We start from the raw sequence: 23,054 nt of genomic DNA on the forward strand, positions 1-23,054 counted from the left end.
TTGTTATTTTATTATAACTAAGTGAACTAAGTTGAAATTCAAAACGGTTTCGTGAGGGGAACTTATATAATTTTGGTAGCGTTTCAACCTCAAAAGTAATGTATTTTAAAATTCATGAACACTATATCCGCAATTTATTAAATTTTCCATGATATTAATTAAAAAACAAATCTCGATTATCCACAAAAATAATTAAATTTGTGTGAAATTATCGAAAAAAAATACGAAATTTTTAATATTTCAATTTATTAGCATTTAGTACATAAATAGATACCGTACACGAATTTAACTATGTATTTTCAAAAAAGGGGTGAAAACTCTACAAAGAAAATGTAATGTTTCATTTTTATAAAAAAAAACTCTACCACACAACCCTAATTTAAATATCAACAAAAGCTTCTTGACTAGCCTTCGATCGTAAAAGTAAATTAAAAACAAAGGATCAATTGAGAACAAATTACATTTTTAATTTTTTTCGAAATATAAAAGTTTAAAAGTATTACGGGGATTTTTCTGGAAAATTTAAAATAATATCTACATATATGATTTGCCTGTTCATGAATTGTAATTTTAATTTGTGCCATATCGCGCGTAATGAGTAAATAATGGAACCAGAAAAAGTTTTCTTAGATTTTCTAAACTTGTGTACTGATCATGCTGGACATCTTCAATATCAACTGGCTAATAATGCTATTCTTGAATGGTTTGGGAGAACTATCAGGGGAAAAGAAAAAATTAAGAATTTCGTCAGGTTGGTAGAGTTCATTATTTTTGTTTTCATTTCTATAAAAATGTCATATTTTTGTTTTCATAGATATGAATTATCGCAAGAATATGAGCATCAATTCAATAATTGGAAAATTGTGGATCCTTTCGAAGTGAGACCATCACATTTTGAAACGTAAGTAATATTAAAAAAATTTTATAGTTACGTTACTTACTTATTAGGCATATTTATATTTTCTAGTAAGAAGCTTTCTTTGGAAACACCCCCCGAGCAAACAGTTGTTAGAAAGGATTACATAAATGACACAACCCCCCAGAAAAGTAAAATTAAACTAGTTGAATTACCAGCACTTCACCGAGGCCGCAAATTTTTAACAGACATTGGCAGTGACGACGAAGATTTAAGAGATTTAGGACTTGCAAAGATAGATGATACTACCCCACCTTCCAGTCCGGGCAATGCGACTAGTATTGGCGTTGATGAAGGTCCTGCATTAAAAAAATCAAAAATTGGAAAATTTAAAAATTTATTTTCATCAAAAGACAAAAACTTTAAAATCCGAGAAGATTTTTCTAGTGCCATTGAATTAAACAAATGTGATGCTGATTTGAAACAAACTGAACTTTGTGACATGCCAAACCCTCAAAATACTATGTACAGTGATTTACACTATATAGAATCAGTAGGATGTTTAATTACATCAAATCGCTCAAAATATCCAGGAGTGCAACCACTACCTATTGGTGGAACTAACTTAGAAATTGGAAATGTAAAAAAATCGGAAATTAAAACATACTCTTATAATATATCACCCAGGTCACATTTAGAACGTGAAGTAAAACTAAAAATATCATATAGAATTCGTATGGATAACAACCAAATAGAATTTGCGTTAATAATATATGAATATTCAGTTAGGAAATCATCTACTAGACGTAATCTTTTATTGGAGTTCAAAGAAGCGTCATCAGGAATTGAAGAAAAAAAAACGGATTCCACAAGTATAATAAAGCATGAAAAAAAAACAGTGGATGTTAAAATCAGAAGAAAAACTCCTTTAAAACGATTGATGAGATTATTTTAAGACAATTTTAATAAATTTTGAAAATGGACAAAATCCATTCCATGGTTAGATTATCAAGGATTTTATTTACTTTTATTTTGTATACTATATATTTGTAAAAGAATCTCAAAATATTTATATTTATATATTTTTGAGAAATTAAATGTACAAACTTTGTTGTAATATATTCGAATAAGCAGTTAATAAAACATTGTATCATTTTATAATGAGTGTTTTTAGAATTAGAAAGGGTTTTGTATATAGTTGCTGCATATTTCATTTGCAAAATTAGTAAATAATTTATACATATCATTGGGTAATAGAATTGGTTTTACAGCTATGTAATGTAGTTTACCAATATCCGACATGATTCTTTCAGTGATGTGAAATTGAGTATCACCTGACGGGTCTGGGTGATCATTGGGTAGAAATAATACAACTTTCTAATTTCTAATAAATATGTATTCGGTTTATTCTTAAAGTGTTGTGATTTTTTTTTTATTTTTTATTTGAATACATTAGGTATGTATAAGTATGTATAATTTCTTTATATAATATATATAATATTATTCTTCTAATTTTCTTTTCATTATTACTTTTGCTTGAAAACTTAACAATTAATTGAATCAATTTTTTATTATTATTACATAAATAAAATTTAACGATTTTGTGATTTATTTCCTGATCAGTTCACTGTAATTCCTATTTTCTAATTAATATTTATTAATAAGATTGATAGGATAGTTTTTAGTAAAAATTCTTAAATTAATAAAGAAGTATGTACAAATGTACGCACGCATATAAATTTCGATGCGGTTTAAGAAGCTGATGCATTATTAAAGTCGGCATATCGAATTAAAATATGTATTTTAAATAAGGATCAAACGATATCAATAATTCAATTATAAATAGTATATTTTTCATGATTAAAAAAAATGAATAACATGTTTTATTTATTAAATTACAAAAGAAATATTTCAATTTAAGATTTAAGTTTGGTACGAAAATAATTTTCTAATTTTTTTTTTCTGAAATTGTTTTCAAGGTAACATTCATTTAATTTTTTGAAAATGCCATGTTTTTAATTTGCATCTGGCTTATTAGGCCGGGCACCTTTGTTTTTTTAAATGTTCGAAATAAATTTGTTCATATTCATACATATTATAATTACATATATAAATAAACTTTTTTTTTACAAGTACATATTTTGCTTAAAGAAATAAATTAATTTCAGTATTACAATAATAACTTAGTGTATGTATAAGTACATATGTATGTATATGTGTTAATATTTTGAACATATATTAAATGGTTATGTCTGTATTGTTTTTTTTTTTTTTGTATTTATATTTTAACTAATACTAAATCGAATATGCCTTATATTAATTATGGCTTATTTCAAGCGGACATTATATCTAAGTAAGTATTTAAAATTTATAACAATTTTATAACTTTTTTAAAAATATTATAAAATGAAGCAAATACGATTTATGTATTTCTATATTAATTTATGTGAATATTTCAAACAATTTAAAGTTTCACAATTTAGGGTTATATCAATTCTGATACAATAAATGTTTCCAATACATACGTTACAATTAAATTTAATTTAATTTTTTAAATTTTGAATACTTTAAAACCTAATTATTATGGATATAAAAGCATTGTATAATTATGTCCGTTATTTTGTTTTACAAATAAATAATTAAAATCTTAAATTAATTATACGCTACTTAAAGCTAAACAAAAATTTTTAAAATAAATTTATCATTAAGGTCAAAATTTTTATTTATTCAATTATTGTTATTTTAATATATTTTGAAATTTTAAAAAAGATAAAACGTAAAAATTTGTAATTAATTGAAAAAAGAGCCTATAATGCATATGGTTTAAGTTTAATTTCATTTTATTTATTTAAATTATGCGTTGTACAAAATAATCGTTCAAACACAAAATTGGTTAGCACAAATATAATTTGTTTGCTGCAACACTGCATAGAAAAGTGTATTTTTCAAGCTAGAGAAATAACGTTTCTCCATAAAAAAGAAATGTTTTAGGTGCTCATTTCTATATAATTAACTCAGAAACCATATTTTTTGATTTATGTTGCAGCGAACGAGCGATATGTAGGATTTTTAATGACCTCAATGAATACAAAAGTTTTTGTTTTTTTAAAATACATATTTTTTATAAATATATTGTTTCAGAAGAATATTTTTTTCTATTTAATTTTTAATAATTTAATTATGAATCATTTTTGTTTTTGCTTTTTCTTAATCTTTCTTTTTGTTTGTTCTCCTCCATACAAACTTACATAACATATAAATAAGAATACTTATTAACTATTTTAGTTTTGCCAGTAGTCAAATGTTTTGTGAATTGAAAAAAGCCAGTTCAGCTATAGTGTTTTTTAAATTTTACCTTTTAGAGTTAGGAAATTGAAAGTTTACCTTTTTTGTGATGAAAAAATGATTTTTTTTATCAAATAGCAATATTAAAATTGACTACATCAAGTGAGCCACTCGAGTCTAATTACTTCTTCCGTCTGGAACTTCGCTCTGACACATATTAGAAATAATAAAGTTAGTTTTTATATTGCTAAACTAATTCCAAATCTATGTAGTCATTTCAGTTTTTAAGATTTTTGTGCTTAAAAACTGCAAGAATCAGTAATCTTGTAACAACAGTTTTTTTAATTATTCAATTTAACACTTTAATGAAACATAAACTTTTTTGAGCCTTTAACATCTAAATAGTGTTCTTAAATTTAAGTGAAGTTAAATTTTTGAATTCGTTCAATTTAAGTTTCCAAAATAAAATTACCAAAAATTTGTATTTAAAAGATAATTGTGTTTATATGTATCATGTTATCTTGAAATCCCTGATAATACTGACGCACATATAGTGAGACTAGCCTTTTTCAACTAAATATTTCCTTTGATTATTCTTTTCTGTATGAAATTTTTGAATAATCGCTAAAAATATTGTAATATTGTATTATTGGAATAAATTAATTCAATTATACAATTTTAATACAATTTTCAATTTTGAAATGTGTAAATTTTGTGTATTTATATAATTTTTTTTTATTCCTTCACTAAAATTTTTTTATTTTATATAATAATATAAATTAATTATGAATTAATTTTTTAAAATAATAATTAAATTATGTTGGTTATAAATTTATATTTAATTATTCTTTAACCGGCAATTGTGTATTGTGTATTTGTATCAGGATCAACTAAAACTGGGCTAACTATTCTGTTACGTCGATTCTGAAAAAAAGAGTATAATATAAAAAAAAATTATAATTAATTTTCTTTTCTAATTATAAAATATTCTTAAAAAATTGTAAAAAAAATTTAATGTTGGCAATAAAATTTTCAATTTTTTGAATGTTCTTTTATTGCATAGAAATTTTGGAAAAAAAGAGGTAATAAAAGCAAGCAAGAGATTTTTATTAAGAAGCGAAAGAAAATTGATAGAACAAGATAATATATTAAAAAATGGATGGAACGGACTTGAAATACTAATACAATATTTAATCGAAAATACTGGAAACAATTTGATTTCATGCAAATCGCTTACTAAGTCATGGTACTCAATTCTGAAGATGGTGAATTGATCTTAAACTTATATTTACTAATTTCTCACAAAAATATAAAACAAAAACAAAACTATTCAAAAATTTTTGAAACACAAATTTCAAATGTTCGATAAAACAGTCTTAGATTGAGGTTTGGTATGTATCAGTGAAAAGAATATTAGTTTTTGAAAAAACACAACTTACTATTTATGAAACTAATACAAAATAATGAGATAAAAGTTGGCACAGAAGTTAAAGATCTCATGAAGGCAAAAGAAGTGCAGAAGGGTTGGCATGTGCTATTGCACATTGTTTTTTATTGAATATTAATTGACGATTATAAATATGTTAAATTGCAAGGTGTGAAGATTTTTCAAAATTCAGCTATGTATAACAACATTTATAATTTCCAACATTTTTTAACATTAAACAAATGTTTAAACGCATTTACACAGTTTGAATAATTAAAAACTACATATTTCGGTAATTCTCGGAAAATAATCTAGTAAAAAAACGGAATTGAATTTAAGAAGAATTACATTTTATTTGGAAAACCCATATTTGCAGTGTAAAGGGTTCTAGAAACAAATTTAAAATTGCATTTCAATTAACTAAATAAGAACCTATATATAAATCACTGGCTTTTATTATAATCTTCAACTAAAATGATATTTAAAGTGAATGGATAAGTATAATTCAACGAAATTATAAATATTGTTTTGATGCTAAGTTTTGCAATAATAAATAAGTTTTGCTTAAATGTTAATTTAGAAAAGAAAAATACACTAAAACCTAAAAATGCAACTATGAAATTACGAAATAAATGAAAATTTTAATTAATATGATGAAAATTACAAAATGAATAATGTATGTATGTATGTATAATGAATAATTTTAATTAATTTTCACATAATTAACTTTTTTAAATTAGGTCTTTATATATGGGGGGTAGGCCTGTAAATCAATTTATTTATACAAAAAAAAAAATCAATTTATACGAATAAGGACCTGCTGGATAAAGTAAATATGTATACATTTTATTGATAATTTTAATTAGGATTTCATGCATTAATAATAATATTTTAATAATAGTATTTAATATATAAGTTAGAAGAGATATATTTGTTTAGTATAATGAAAATAGCCGTCGCCAAATGAATATTATAAAGTCTGTGAAGTAAAACCCGTATTGGAAAAATTAAAATGTATTTATGTAGTAAATTTATATACGTATAGTATGTAAAATATTATAATTAAAAAATGATTTTTAATAAAATTTAAAATATATAATATAATCGTATGTATGTATTATGTACATATGTATAGATATTTTTTATAGAAGGAATAATCACATCTATAGTTAAGGTTTCACTTCCAGATTAATTTTTTTTGTTTTTTTTTTTGTAATTTCGATGTTCTTGTAGGTATATAACATTAGATTATTATTTAAAAATGTTTAAATTATTTAAAATGTAGATAAAATGTAAATTTTAATTTTAAATTAGTTTTTAATTTAAGCAATAAAATATAAAAGTATAATGTAAAGGCAGATTATAAAATATAGTCGAAAATTAATAATTAAAATACAAAACAAAAAAAGAAAACAAAAAATACTCACACATGGCAGAAAATTTTTAAATTAATTTTTTTTTAATCATTTAACAATTTTATTGAAAAACAATTCAAAATAAAATATGTATGTATTATATAATATGCTATTGTAATTATATTATAATATGTAAAAAAGAGATTATGAGTATATAATGGCATTATATATAAATATATATATATATTTAAAATTTCTATATATATTTTTGTTCTGTTTTATTTATTTTTTTATAATTTCACATTATAAATTCTATTAAAAGAGGCTAAAAGTCAAAGTCATCAATCTACAATTAAAAAAAAAAAAAGAATACAAAATATATATATAAATATCTTTAAAATATATAGTGGGTATTTCACGAAAATTATAAATTAATGAAAACAATTTAATGAAATTATGAAATTGATTTCTACTCAATATGATTAAAAATTTTGATAAAAAGATATAGGAATATCTTCTTTGGAAGTATGTATTTAAAAATAAAAACTAAAAATGTTATCCCAGTACAAATAACATAAAAAATTGACTCAATATAGTAGATTTTTCTTGTACGTAATGGTTTTTAAATATGTCCAATTATCATTTCATTACAATTAATTTTCGGGCATTTGTGATAATTGATATTCAATTTAATGTAGCGTAATTTTATTACAAACATTTTTTACAGGAATAAAAAAAAACCAGAAAAGTTTAAGGCAAATTGATTGGCACTCATCAATTAAGCAATTTTTGTATTAAAAAATTAAACAAAAATCAAAGCATCGCAGTTCTTGCGAATTTCGGACGAAATTAATGAAATTTTTAAAAAATGCATGCCGTAATTTAGAAAAAATTCTTTTGTTAAATCAAATATTTAAATTTTTTATAATACACAATAGAAGCTATGAATTGTTAAAATACTTCCAAAACAACATATTCCATTTTGTATTTTTAATATTATGAAATGTATGATTATATTGTAAAAAAAAATAAAATAAAAACCCAAAAAATTATCAAAAACAAGATAAAAAACGCCAATAGAAAGTTTAAAAAAAAAATAGAGTAACTGAAAGTCTATCCTGTATAATATCATGAAGAAACATTGTACTGTATCAAATTATTTATTTATTTATAACAAATGAAATTTAATATTAAAACATACCGCTTTACATGCACAAATATTTTCATCAAAAAATGTTCCCGATGTACAAACAGATTGATTTCGACATCTGCATGCGCAACTTTGTGGTACCCAAATTTTTTCATTATCCTATATTAAGCGATAGAAAAATTATTAAACACTTTAAATTAAATCTAATGATTCTTTTTATTAACCATATTAATAACAAATTGTCTACATTATTTTAAATTTACAAAAGTGCATGCAATTTAATTCTAATTCTTTGGTACCTTTTCACATTTTTCCTTATCATCAACATTAGGACATATACATTGACAGTTGATTGGATCATATTTTTGGAACTCTCCACAATCCTTAAATTTAATATAAAATATTTTAATAGTTTTTTTTTGTTATTGAAATATATTTATAATAAAAAGAAAATTTCATGCGAAATTGGGATAGTAATGCATTCTAATAAATTTGAAATTACCTCTGCTTTAACTATACATTGACATGTACATGAATCATGTTGTTCAACTGTAACAATTTCTCTTTTTGGTCTTAATTTAGTACGTCCTGTTTTCATATCAAAATCGCTAACAACAACCTAAAACAAGAATATATTGTTAATATTTTAGCAAAAATATATTGAACAAATTCAAAATATTTTTAAAGCCCTTACAGCATAATTCAAAAGTGATGTTGAACTTGGTTGACAAGATTTAAGTTCTCTTGGAATACAACAACCACTACATCTTTTAACTAATATACATCCTGGGAAATATATACGATGTCTGGATGAATTCTCTGGAACTATATCGACAACAGTATCTCTAGGTTCACATTTTGCTTGGACTGGTATTTGAACAGCACCTATACGTACATGCAAAAAAAATGCATCATTTAAATTTATCATTTTAATTAGGGGTTTAGGAATTCCATAAGCGTCTTATAAGGAAATTTTTTGGAATATTTGAAAATTTCACGATAATTTTAACAATTAACTATTAAGTATTTTAACTTACTTCTGCCTAAATTTAAGCCCAATTCACCTGGAAATACAAAAAAAAATATAAAATTAAAAATTAGGACATAATATACACATATGTACATAAAAAATCTATAATTACAGTGATTTATGCATGGCATCCACCAACAACTGCTTTACAATAAACTATTTGCAATTATAAATAAGTTTATTACATGACCATAAACAAACTTTTTGGATATAAGACTATTATGGTTTATTGTAAAAATTTTGCAATTAAATCGTTTATCTTTAATATAAAAGAAAGTTCAAAATCCCGCAAATTATGTAACACGAGAGTTCTCTAGTCTATAAAAATAGGAGTATAAAATCATTCTATGTACCCTACATACATATAAACAATTTTTTATAACCACATTCAATTTCAACATTGTTTGCTAAAGTTTGGTTCGAAATGCGCTGTTTTATATTCTTCAAATTATTAAAATTTTTTTCACTGCTTTTTCCTACACTTTCCTCCCTTTTTTCGAGTTCATGCTTCAAAACGTCTAACTGGTAGGATCTTATGTACGAGTATGATATTATTTTGTATTAAAAAAACTGGATTAGATAAAAATAAAAACCCCAAAATTTTAATAAAAAAAAAAAACTGGAAATTATTGCGTCAAAAAATTGTTAATTGAAATTCCAACAAAACCAACCATTAAGTTGTATTATTCAATTTAATGAAAAGAACTTATAACACATATGTATGTGTCTTGAAATTGTTTTAAATTGCAGTTTTGATGTTATTTAGGAAAAAATAATTTAAATTAATATAAAAAATAATAGAATAATATTTACGTGATTAGCTTTAATCTTTTTAATTAACTGGTTTGGTTTGTAATAGCTTTTAATCAGGGTTTTTTTACGGTGTTGTCATATGATTACAATAATCTAATAGTCGATGAGTCAATCTTGTGACGAATTTAAATGTTCATAATAATTATGATAAATAAAAAATTATTTCTTATTTGGAATTTAATGTAACGTATAAAAATTCTTAGCACAATTTAGCCTAGCCAAATACTGTATATGAATTTAAAAATGTTATCACATCATAAGAATAAATTACTGTTTTGACGTTTAAATAAAAATAATATTTACATATGACGTACACGAATAAGAATTAAAATATATTTACTACACGATCCAAACTAAAGACTTCATTTAGTTTGCTGTTAAAATTTGACGAATTCCCGTGTAAAATAAAAATTACTTTAAAACTTTGCAAAACACTGGTTTAATAAGACGAGATAACGATTAATATTTACAGCACCACCTAAAATGCCCGCCTGAAATGTGCTTTTAGTGTTTTTTGAAGGAGAAGAGTCTTTTTTGAACTTTCAGCGTTTTACATAGAAGTCGCATAGAAGTCTACTTCCAAAATTCAAATGTCATAAACTCTTTCATGCTAAAAAAAATGTTTTATATTTAAATTTAATGTCACCATTTAGTTTTACAAAACCTAAAAATAGCTCAAAAATCCTATTCAACCAAACTAGTATTTTATTAATTTATTTAATTTTTATGATTGGACAGTTCAAGAATATACATATGTGTATATAAAATAATTTTGTGTATCTATCATTATCTACGTAATTTATATTTTCAAAACGAATCATTATACTTTTATAATAAATTTATATACTTTTTACACGCTTCAGTAATTTTAATTATCTAAGTGTACACGTCAAATGTATTTTTATTTAAGAATAGAATAAATCAAAACAGTTACTATGTTCAACTCCACTTGTGTCACAATCTATAAGTTACATGTGCGTTGACATAACTAAAATGTATACATATTTTACAGTTTAGTTATGTGTATATTATTTTCAAATGAGTGATGTAAAGTGTAGCTAGTGACGTTTTGAAACTGATTTTAATCAATTCAAATTTCAAAATCTAAGTGTGATATAAGAAATGAAATGATTTATGCTTTAAAAACTTCATTATCAAGGACATAAATGTGTGTTTTTATACCAAATCATACGGTTGATTTTGCAAAGTTATCAACTTTATTAAAATACAACAATTTCTCAGAAACGGTGATAGTTTATTGAAATTTGTGTAACATAAAAATTATAAGCATAACACTTTAAATTTCAATTATAATTCGAAAAATAGAATATAGAATTTGTAATAAATTTAAATAAGGTAGTTAAAAATCTTATGTAATTTTAAGCAGTTGTGACAATAATTAAATCATATTATGAACAAATGACACTGAGAATACATTTTATAAAATATAATTATGAAATTTAAAACTTACTTAATGAATCTCCAGGAGCATCAGTCTGTTCCTCTCCTAACATTTCGTAAAGTTCTTCTAACGTTGAAATACTGTTGAATTTCTCCAACTCCTTCATTGGAAACTAGAATATTAAACGAAAAAGAAAGCTAATTAAATTTTTTAAATAATTACATTTCTAAATAAGTGAAGGTTTGTATAGCGAAAATTTGATAATGAATAATCAAAAAAAAAAACCGGAAATTAAATGTAATTTCAAATGAGAATTAAATATTTACATATTTACAGATGAAATCTTAGGTGGGTAAAATCAGGTAAACAAAATAAATACTTGAAAAAAGTGGTTTATGAAATAGCACATTTCACTTTGAGAATTTATGTTAAAACCATTTCTATTACTTGAAAGCTAATAACGAAAGCAGTTCCCTATTGAAATATGGCTCAATTTTACTAAAATGTTATAATGCAGATAATATTAGTAAAATGGAGTAATTTTAAAGTATGTATGTACATATATCGTATTAAGATTGAATTAAATTGCTAATTATTCAATTTGCTAATAAAGTTATTATTTTTAGATTTTCGAAAGATTGTTGTTGCATTATTGCTTTTACAAAAATTTAGTAAAGCAATTATAGGGAATACTTCTTCAACATGGTATACATATTAACTTTTTTCAGTTTTCCATGTTAAAAATTGGAAAATTTTCGTAAACAAACAAAGACTTAGAGTGAAACTAATTATAAAATTTTGTTTAGAAATGTGCTAAAAGTGTGTATAGATGCACGTTTATATCCACATATCAATGAAATTCTATTAAAACGAATCATCAAATTAAAAAAAATATTTAACAAATGTCAACAATTTTTTACCGCAATGCTTTCTAATGAATCATTGAATTTTAGAAGAAAATTGTATATTTATAATATATAATAATGTATTCAAGGTATTCAAATTTTCTTGTATTACTATGGCGCCAGCATCATATTGATACCTGTTTGTACTTCATTAAATTTATTTTGTCGTATAAAATATTAGCATGAAATATTTTTGATTTTAGTGTATGTGTCTCAAATGATTATTGTTGCTTAGTTGAAATATACTTAGTATTACACTTGCTTTAAAAAATGCATAATATTATATAGTGTATTTAATATTATTTCGTACTCTTAATAAAATGTTTCTTTTTTAATTTCTTTAAATTTTTACATTTTTTTTTCAATAACAGTTTAGTACAATGACACCAAACGGTACAGGATGTATAAACTACTTGTATATGACGCAATAATGTTTTTGATAAGTAAAAAAGTATGTAAGGCACATGTTCATTCCTCCCATCTAATAAGAATTAAAAGGTAAACCTGTAGCCTAAACTCTTAAAGTATTTATAGACAACTTTCACTCTGTAGAATGAAATATTATAACAAATTTATTTGTATGCATCTGCATAGTACCACAATTTAGAGTTCAATTATATGTTAAACATGTATTTTACACTTCATTATTGTTAACTGTAGAAATCATTAAATATTGTTTTTTGTTTCTTAAATTCTAAAATTTTATAATTAGCATAACTTTATTTAAGACTTTTAACATTCATCACAAGTAATATTTTAAAAGCAACACTATTAAATGATGCAAAACAAAAATCCTTTCAGAAAGTGCAAAAGAAAAATTATACAAAAGAAAATATTAACCGGCAGGTCATGCAATTAATAACAATATTGTAATAACTTTGTACTTTTAAGGGTAGACTACAATGACGTTCTCACATAATATGCACATGTAATATAATAGGAACCTATGAGTAGATACGTAAATAATGTAGGTATTACAGTAAAATTTATTACATTTTCAAGTCTTAAGCTACTTTTCTTTAATTCTATAGCATATTTATGCGTTTTTTGTTTTCTCTATTCAAAACTATAAGAGCATTTAAATCAACACATATTTTTAAGGGAAGTTCAAGGTTATTTTACAATTCTTTGTTAATACAATAAAAAAATACAATAGTTGTGCATATATATATGTATGTATTTATTTAATATTCAACTTACGTTATATAATTTGCAAAAGTATAGAAATGCATGTGGACACATATAATAATCTTTATCACAACAAAGTATAATGATTTTCCATTATATACGCTTTTAATATTGTAGTGCAAATTAATGTTTAATTAACTTTCATAATTGTGAAGGGAACAATAGTATATTGCAATTTCGATTGGAAACAAGCACCTTTTTATATTTTAATGTTATTTAGTTATTTCAGAACTAAATAATTTCGAAAGAGTCAGAAAGCGGAAACTACTAAAAATTCATACTGGTAACCCATTCCGTGGCTTAAAAAGAGAAATGCTAATTGTAATTTTTTTTAAATATACGTGAATTTTGAGAATAAAATTTTTGATGTAAAGTTCATAAGTACTTATTTACAAAATTGTAAAACTATGACTAATAAATGTGTTAATTTACACAATTAATATAATGTGAATTATAAAAATGTATACGTTATTGGGAAACTCCAAAAAAATGAACAATTATTTTTAAATTTAATCATTCTTTAAAGCTTTTTCAGATTTACAAGTTTTTCTAGTAGTTTAGAAAATGTTTTATGGAGTGGTTATTTTAATATTTTTATTGAATATATCATGAAATGGTAAAAATTAATTCTAAAAATTTTATATTTTTTATTACAATTAATTTATTTGAAAATTATGTATGAAGTAGAGTTTTTTTTCATTTGAATTAAAAGTAAGATAGCTTTATTGTGAAAATTCCCCATTAATAAATATTGCATTTTTGAAATGTTTTAACCAGCTTATTTTAAATTACGATAGTAATTAGAAATTACGATATTGCATCAATTTCTAATTAATTAAGTAGCTATTAAAAGCTAGGTAGTATTATAAGTGTACTTTCTTAACGACCCATACTTATGAATACTACTATACGACGCATGCTAATAATATCAATATGAATTTATGTGTGAATTGCCAAATTTATGAATTTATTGATTTTGACTTCATATTATTGACTTCAAACTCTATTCGTCAAATGAGTGACAATTTTATCTTGTTAAACTGTTATACAGGACATTGCGGGAAGAACTGATTAATTTTGATACAAGTTGGTACAAATTATTAAAAAAAAATTAATTTTGAAAAATTTTTAAGGATTTTATATTGATATTAGTATTATATAGTTATTATATAGTCATTATTTTACCTAATACTATATAGTTATTAGTTTACCACACACGCCCGTATTAAACACAGCCACATAAAATTTTTTTTTTTATCTACGAATAAAAATGTCATATACGATTAAATTTATTTAAATTAATAAAATTGGTACTAAGTTTCATTGGTAATAGGAATGTAATTTACATACCGAGAGACAATAATTGTAATATTACCAATACTTTATATTAAATTTAAAGATTATTTTCACTATGATTGGAATTTTCATACAGAGAGAGGAGCCTCGCCTTAAAAATTGCAAAAAAAAATAAAACTTTTATGAAAAAAGTTATCACAACATTTTATGAATATCATAATAAAATGTTCATATTATTGTCTCAAAATTCAAACAGTGAACATATTGGTAAATTGAAAAAAAATTATTTTCATATAAAAGAAAATAATACAAAATATATATGTATGTATGTAAAATAAATAAAAAGTGGCAAAAGGGTACAAATTGAGTATTTTTTTATGCGCCTAGTTATAAATAAATTTTTGCATAGTTTTTGTATTTTAGTATTCAAACCAATGCAAAAATTATAACATGTCATAAAATAAATAAAAATCTCAATAGTTTTCAAAACCGTAGGTATCCAAAAAAAAAAACCATCTAAAAAAGAAAAAAATAAATAAGTTTTATTTTCGTGTGGGCTTCGGTTCTCTTACAAAAATGTATGAGAGGAAAGAAACAAAATCTTAAATGAAAAAAGGGACACAGAAAAAAGAAACGAGAAATGGGAACAAAAAACAAAAAGGTTGTCATTATAATCGATACCAAATAAAAAATGAAAAATATATATGCCAAATCAGGTAGACATAAGATTATACAAATATACTCACTCACACCTTGTATACAATATTCAAGTATTCAGGCTTTTAAATTGCTTTTTAAGGTTATCTTAATAACCTATAAGACATTTTAAATAAGAAAAGAGCATTCATCACCTCACCATCGTGCCTTTAAGTTCTCTTGTATTTTTTTTTTTCTATTTTTGTCTTGCAAATTTTGTTTTTCTGTTTTTTTTTTAATAATTTTTCACTCATTTCTGATACAATATCATTATTGTAACATTAATGTTTATCTTATCAAATACAAAAAAAAAAAATTAAAATTAAAACAAGAATTTTACCTTATAATTTATATTGCATTGAGGTGCAGTACAGTGTACAGGGTGTAGATGTTTGCACAGTATGACAAATATCATTATTGCGATTTTTAATGAATAAATTTCAATTACTCCATTTTGATCAAAATGAAGATTTTTATAAATTGTTTCGTAGATTTGACTTATATTTTGGCTATCATTTAGAAATTTTTGTAATTGAAGCTTGTTTCTTATAAAAATTTTGAATGTCGGTTCTATTTAAGACAGTCTGTTGTTTCGCATTTAAAAAAAAACTAATGAAAACGGTTATTTACATTTTGATTAGTCAATTCACTTGACGTGATATATTTTGTAATTCAAAAATTTTTTGCTTTTCTGAATAAAATTAATTTTTAAAGAAAATGAAATTATTTTTCAATAGTATTGCATCATTTAATTGAGAGAACTACAACAGAATTTGAGTGAATCTTTTTTTCCTTTTATCATCCTTTTTTCCTCAATAGTAATTTCGATTGAAAATACGTACATATGTGTACTTACATGCATATTGGTATTGTTAACTCCATAGGCATGGAGCACACTACTCTCAAATTTATAGGAATACCATTAAAGTGTATAAATAATGTGTATTGAAAAAATTTCATAGAATAAGACTTAAGATTTTCAATTCTAAATACAAAATTCTTAAACAAATATTTGATTCAGCTTAAAAAGTTTCAAAAAATGAAAATTTCGCAAATTTCTGAATAAACTTGTTAAACTACTACTTTGAACTAAATTTTAAAATATTTCTTTTTTTAATTTTTTTTTTGTTCACACAAATTTTTTTTTTTTTTTTTTAATTAATACTTAATTTCAATAAGAACTATATGTGTTTGTAATCTTAATTGAAAAACAGTGTGTATAACTTGTTTTTCCTGTTATCAGGTGTGATTTTAAAAAGTTTATCTTTTTAATATATTTTATTTTATCACTTTTGCTTTTGTTTCAACATACTTGAAAATTCCGAGATCATAATTGCTATATGCTATATGTACATACTAATTATTATGTTGAAGAACACTTAATATTTGCACATATGTACATTATAAGCAGTATATTACAACCTTCACAATAAATACATTTTAGATATGTACACGGCAAGGCTTATTGTAAATTTGCGTAGATACGTTTTGATCATCTGGATGGCATATTAATTAAAAAGCAAAATTTTTTCTTGTTTTTGTTATTTTCTTGTCATTTTATTATTCCTGCATACAAATACTTATGAATAAAAGTAAGTATGATAATATAAGGCGGATCATATGAAAAATAGTGGTGAATCACGAACATTTTTTGGAGATCTTTATACATATTATGTATTAATAGCATACGTAAATAGTATTTAAAAATATTTTAAACGTGAATCAGAATCCAAAAAGTATATTGTATTTTAGTAAAAGTGTGTATAAATTTTCTTTCAAAATTAAAAAGTAGCATTTAGGTACCTCTTATATACGAATATACATACTTAAAATAGTAGTATGTATATAAGGAAATATTTAATGCATGCCCGCGAATTAAAATATTATTTTGTTTTTAGGCTTTTTATACGAAATTATATGCAATTGTTGGGATTTATTTAACTTTATTTTCTTTTAAAATTTATTAAACGTTCCTATAATTATTTTATAAATTTATTTTTGCTCATTTTATTTTACAACAAATTTTTAAAAAATTTAAATATAATTTTCAATTCAGATGTCAAACTTATTGTGAAAGTTTTAATTCGAATTTCACTGGCTGCATTTAAAATTTTATTGCATTTTAATATTTTTAAAAATTTTCTTTATAATTGCCACAAAATAAGTTATTACATTATTAGAAAATGATGGGTTATAAAATTTTAATGATCATTATATTATTAGTAGCATGTACAGAAGTCAAATTATTTTATAGCATACTTATAAGCATTTATCGAAATCTTGTTTATTAATGTATATAATTACAGTAAAATAATAAATTGTTTGATTACATTTATAGGCGTTTTGAATATGAAAATAATATATAATAAGTGGAAGTCCTAGTATATAGACTCTTTTGAATAACAACTCAATTCAAATTGTTATGTAAATCCCATATAGTTTATTAAAAACTAATTAAAGTTATGTTGGAAGTATTAGTTTTTATTATAATGTACTTAAATTATAATAAATTTCATGTTATTTTTATTATCTTCAATTTCTCTAATATAAATGTGATATTAGTTTAGTAATATGTATAGTACCTATATGTTAATAATTTTAACTGAGCAAATGAAACAGATTATTATTATGCCTCAGTTTATATGTATGTGTGCATTATAAGTATAATTTATTGAATTTCATACCTACATACGTTTTGATCTCAAATTTTTGTAAAAGTCATTAAATTTTTTATGTAAGCCTAATGTATAGCCCCAAATTTCATATTATGAATTACATATATAGTATATAGTAGAACAATTGTGAAATTTTCAATTACATATTTGAATTTAACATACGATAAGGTATAAATTTAATTATAAAAATTTTTCGAAAAAACCTTCATTTTTTTAATAAATATTTCAATTTAATTAGTTCAAGTATATATACAGAAATCAAATGAACCATGAAGAAAAAAAGTGAATATTTTTTATTTAAAGTTGTTTTTTTTTTTTTTGTATAAAACTGTGTTTATTAAGAAAACTTTTATATTCATTTCAAAATGTATGTTTTATCTGACTATAGCACAAGCAAATATTCTCATAAAACCGGTTTCCAAAAGCAAAAAATGTGAATTAGAACTCATATAAAGAAACTAGAATTTATAATATTCATTGAAGCTTTTGAAGAGTAGTTTAAAGGTAAAAAAAAAATTATTGAATAAAGGATGTAGCGGATTATCACTTTTTCCTGCTTAACTTAACAGGATTATCACTGCTTGATCCTGTTAAGTTTTATTAATCATGTGCTACTTTAATTGAGCGTCAAAATGACAATTTAATTAAAGTATATTTTATTTAAATTTAATAGAGACAGCGTTCACATTATAGCATTGTCAAATAATTCCAAAATAACTTATCCTAAATTATAGCTAATTTATTAAGTTTCCTTCGTTATTAACACCAAGTTTTAATAATCTTTACAATATTGATAATAATCTAATTCAAATTCAATTTGAACTTTACCTTAAAACTCAGAAAGATAAAATTCTTATTGAAATTAAGCAACATATTTATATGCATTTATATTGTATATATATGTAAATAATAATTAGATAATTAATAAGTACAAAATTCTTATTCTCAAATTAATTGTACTAGATAAGCAATAATTAAAAATTCTCATCGTTATGTGTAAAACATAATCAAAATGAATTTTACTCATAAATTCACATTTTATGAATGGTAATTATATACATACGTATTGTGTATATTGAAAGTATGTTCTAATACATAATACAAACAATATTTAGCACAATATTTGTAATTTTCCATGGTTATAACATGTACATTGCTATGCACATGTTATAACCGCATTTAGTTTACCTTAATAATTTGTTATCAATTTCACTTATACTTGTGTACATTAACCGACTTATGTTCTCTACCAAATATACATAGTCAATTTAATTGCAATTTAAAAGCAATTTAAACTAATTAAATCATTGAAAATTAGTTTTTCGTTCAAATATTGTACATTACACATACATATATATATATAGTAACTATACCTTATATAAGTGATATTCGAATATCTTCATAAATTTTTATGTTCTTTTTATAATTACTTCTCATATCTACTACTGTCTCATGGGGTACTTGCAATAAAATTTAGAAAAAAAAAAGGTAGTTAGTTACTGCTTATAAAAAATAATAAAAAATAAATATAGCGAATACATAATAGCTGTGTAACAGCTTTAATAAATACGTGATAAATAAAGAAAAAAACACGTTATATTTACGCCAAAACAACTTTATTTACTTAAGACAAAAAAAAAAACACAAAACAAATTTGCTATTTGCTGTTTGCTTTTTTTCAATTTTAATTTTCAATATTTAATTTTAAGATTATAAAATTAATATTTTTTATAAATTTTGAAATGTTGTTGGTCCATGGAGCTATTTTTGTTAAAATTTTAATAAAGCTTTTACAACTACAAATAAAATATTGTCAATGACCTTAAATAATAATGTGGCCGCCCATGGTGGCTGCTTTAAATATAATTTGTATATGAGTATATAGGTATAATAAGGGATAATAAATGTGTTATACAAAAAATAACGTATTTAGAATTAATATAGATAATGCAATTAATATACATAATTTTCTGTAATTTGGAATTAAATACGTGTAATATACCTTTATTTAAACTCAAGTATTCTTCACTTTTTATACTGATATTGCCCTATATTTAATAATTTTCGGCAAATTTTTTTTTTCAATAGAACCTTATTTTACCTAATCCTATTAATATCGTAAGCAATTATATGTATTAATATCGTAACGAAATAAATTATATTTGTTTTTTAATTTTGAAAATAAAATGTTTATTACATAAAAAAAGAAAAACAATAGTCACGAAAAACATATAATTGTATAATTTTTTTGCAATATACATATGTGTATACATATTCACACATTTTAAGTGTATTTAACAGATGGAACTTAGCTACAATTTGACTTCCTTATTGTAGCATATGAATGCATAGAAATTTATATATATATGTATTTATTTTGTTTTAATATTCCATAATGTCAATTTGATGTTCAATATTGCTCAATTATCTAAAATCTAACATGTGACGGACGTAAATTACAACACGAATTGTTTCCACCAATTATTTCAAAAACTGTTAAATTAAAATGAAAGTATGTACATCCATTGAATAATTCAAATTTTTAATAATTTTGTTTAATTTCTGGAAAATTTCAAAAAATGGAAATAAAATAAAAAACATTTTGAATTTACCATCTCATATTGGTATAGGTAAGAACAAAATCAATATATGTATATACATACATACATGTGCATTATTATATACAGGTGCAATATTAAAAATAAGTTTTAAAATTACAAGTTCCGATCAAGTTATTTTCAAGAAGCACGTATTTATGCCTTCAAACGATTAATTTTAATGTAATTATTATATTTTATATTAATTACCTATAACGTATACATATATTGTTTGTTTTCCGGACATTTCAATTTTATCTATGTACGTATGCTACATAACATTTTTACTATGGTGGGTTCGACTTTAGATAAATTATAATAGTATCACGACTTCTTCTTATTGTATATATACATACATGTGACCTTTAAATATCGATAAAATACAAATTTGAAAAGTATATTTAAAGAAAAATGTTATATAATTATCTGGTTAGGTATATGAAGTTTACACTTTGAAGAAAAGCAGACTTATTGACTTAAAAAACATTTGTTGTTTGTTTTAGGAAAAAGTTAGTTGATAAAAAAAAAATAACAATAAAAAAGACGCAAATTATAACACTTGTATTTAAATTTTAAATTCACTTTGTTTTTATTAGCTTATTTCAAAACAAAAAAAAAATAGATAATTTTTCATTTAAATATTACAGAATAGCATATGGATTTTGAATAAATGGCAATATTGTATAATATGCAGACATTTAACTGTGTTTTATGCCAGGAACAAAAAAAAAATACTAGTTTATATTTTTCACACAGATTCATCTACGAAATTTGTATAAGTTCAACTTACCGGAAAAAGTTTTTCAAACTACAAAACTTAAATAAAGAGATACAATGACAGACCTAAATCTCATTGAAACTAATTTTTATGCATTGCTCTAACCCAACAGATTTTTGAATGCAATGCTATCTTTGAATGCAATTATTGTAGTTGTTTCTTTTAATTTTTCATTTGAAATAATTATGTCATACATATATATATATATATACATATTTCTGTACATGTTTAGGTACAATAATTCGATTCTTTCATTCTAATCAGAAAAATCTTATATAGAATTTTAATTTCCTTTGTACATTTTTTTCTCTTTTGATTTATTTCAAGTTATTCAATTTATATACAGAATGTCTAGAGGATATTATTACATACATATGTACATAAATATTGATTTTCAATACATATACCATTACTATTTTTGAATTTTTATATTATTCTATATTAATGACGTAAATAATGTCCTCTTTTTTGACACTATATAATTTCTAAATTTAGAAATTTTTCAATTATTTTTGATTTTTGAAATTAACACTCTTCTTTTTGATTTTCATTCATATAAAAAATAAATTTACATGTACGTATGTATGTGTATACGCAATTGTTTTTTTTTTTGTTTGATTTATTTTTAACTATATCATTAAATCAAATCAAGGACATCTTGTAATAGTGCATGTACTTTTAAGATCAAGGATATAAAAGATATTTATAATTGCATCCATATATGTAGGATATTTTGTTCTAAAATATTTCTAAGGCTCATGCAGTATATTTTTTGTGAATTAGAAATTTCTTTCGCACTAAGTATTACAATACCGTAAAGTTATGAAAATTTTTTGAATATTTTGAATTTGAACTTTGACTCTTTTTAACTATAAAGAGTCAAAGAGTTATATTTTTGTACGTTTATATGGTACTTATAAAAATATAATTGGGTATTATTAGTACTATAAATATGGTATTATTAATGATAATTAAAATTTGTTATCTTACGATCTCTATATAAGATGATTTTTTGTTTATTAGAAAATAAAATTCTTAAGAATTTTGATTTATATCATTTCTTTTGATATATGTAATATGATGTATAAGTATATTAATATGTATAAGTATATTAATGTATACGCATAATGCATTGTATTTAATTGGCTTTCTAAAATTGGTTTTTTTAAGAAACCAATAAACTATACATATAAGCAAAATATGTATTAATGAGAACCATTATAATTATATTACCAAGAATTAATTATTTTAATCAATAATATACTTAAAGAAATTAATATGTTAAACGCATAGTCTATCATCAATTAACTATCAGCTAGAGGATTCTTTTTTTGTTATAATTATAATAAGTGCGAAAAAAATTTTATGTACAATCAATTTTGAGCAATAAGAATTGTCTTGAAACTTGTAAATTTACTTTTGCTTGAATCAAAAAAAATATTTTGAAATTAATTCTGAAATCTAAAATGCAACTACACCGTTTTACTATACACAATTCAATTTGTAAGTTGTAAATGTTAAGCTTGTAAATTAAGAATTGAAATTGGAAAATAAAAAATATGAGAAGCATAGGGTTCATTGGTATATTAGCGGAAAATTTTT

The 23,054-nt window shown here is 22.7% G+C and overlaps 2 protein-coding genes across 6 annotated transcripts in view; one reads left to right on the plus strand and one right to left on the minus strand.

Moving 5' to 3' along the window:
- The first annotated feature begins 390 nt into the window (after positions 1–390).
- Positions 391–2,019, plus strand: LOC129605460 (uncharacterized). Its single transcript, XM_055515242.1, has 3 exons — positions 391–751; positions 815–901; positions 968–2,019. The coding sequence occupies exons 1-3, from the start codon at positions 606–608 to the stop codon at positions 1,809–1,811; spliced, it is 1,077 nt and encodes a 358-aa protein (XP_055371217.1). The 5' UTR covers positions 391–605; the 3' UTR covers positions 1,812–2,019.
- A 1,705-nt stretch (positions 2,020–3,724) lies between these two features.
- Positions 3,725–23,054, minus strand: part of LOC129605277 (uncharacterized) — a 43,224-nt gene continuing 23,894 nt past the window's right edge. For 4 of the 5 annotated variants that reach the window (XM_055514928.1, XM_055514927.1, XM_055514930.1 and 1 more), the window contains exons 3-9: positions 11,387–11,489; positions 9,110–9,136; positions 8,767–8,957; positions 8,575–8,691; positions 8,372–8,455; positions 8,124–8,231; positions 3,725–5,065 (exon numbers count right to left, since the gene is read on the minus strand). In XM_055514928.1, the coding sequence (XP_055370903.1) occupies positions 4,991–5,065; positions 8,124–8,231; positions 8,372–8,455; positions 8,575–8,691; positions 8,767–8,957; positions 9,110–9,136; positions 11,387–11,489 (705 nt within the window). In that variant the 3' untranslated portion in view covers positions 3,725–4,990. Of the gene's footprint in view, positions 5,066–6,994; positions 7,269–8,123; positions 8,232–8,371; positions 8,456–8,574; positions 8,692–8,766; positions 8,958–9,109; positions 9,137–11,386; positions 11,490–23,054 lie in introns of all 5 variants that reach the window. The other variant, XR_008696707.1, reaches the window with a different exon arrangement.

The sequence above is a fragment of the Condylostylus longicornis genome, unplaced genomic scaffold, assembly GCF_029603195.1.
Source record: "Condylostylus longicornis isolate FDR11 unplaced genomic scaffold, ASM2960319v2 ptg000013l, whole genome shotgun sequence".
Taxonomy (NCBI): domain Eukaryota; kingdom Metazoa; phylum Arthropoda; class Insecta; order Diptera; family Dolichopodidae; genus Condylostylus; species Condylostylus longicornis.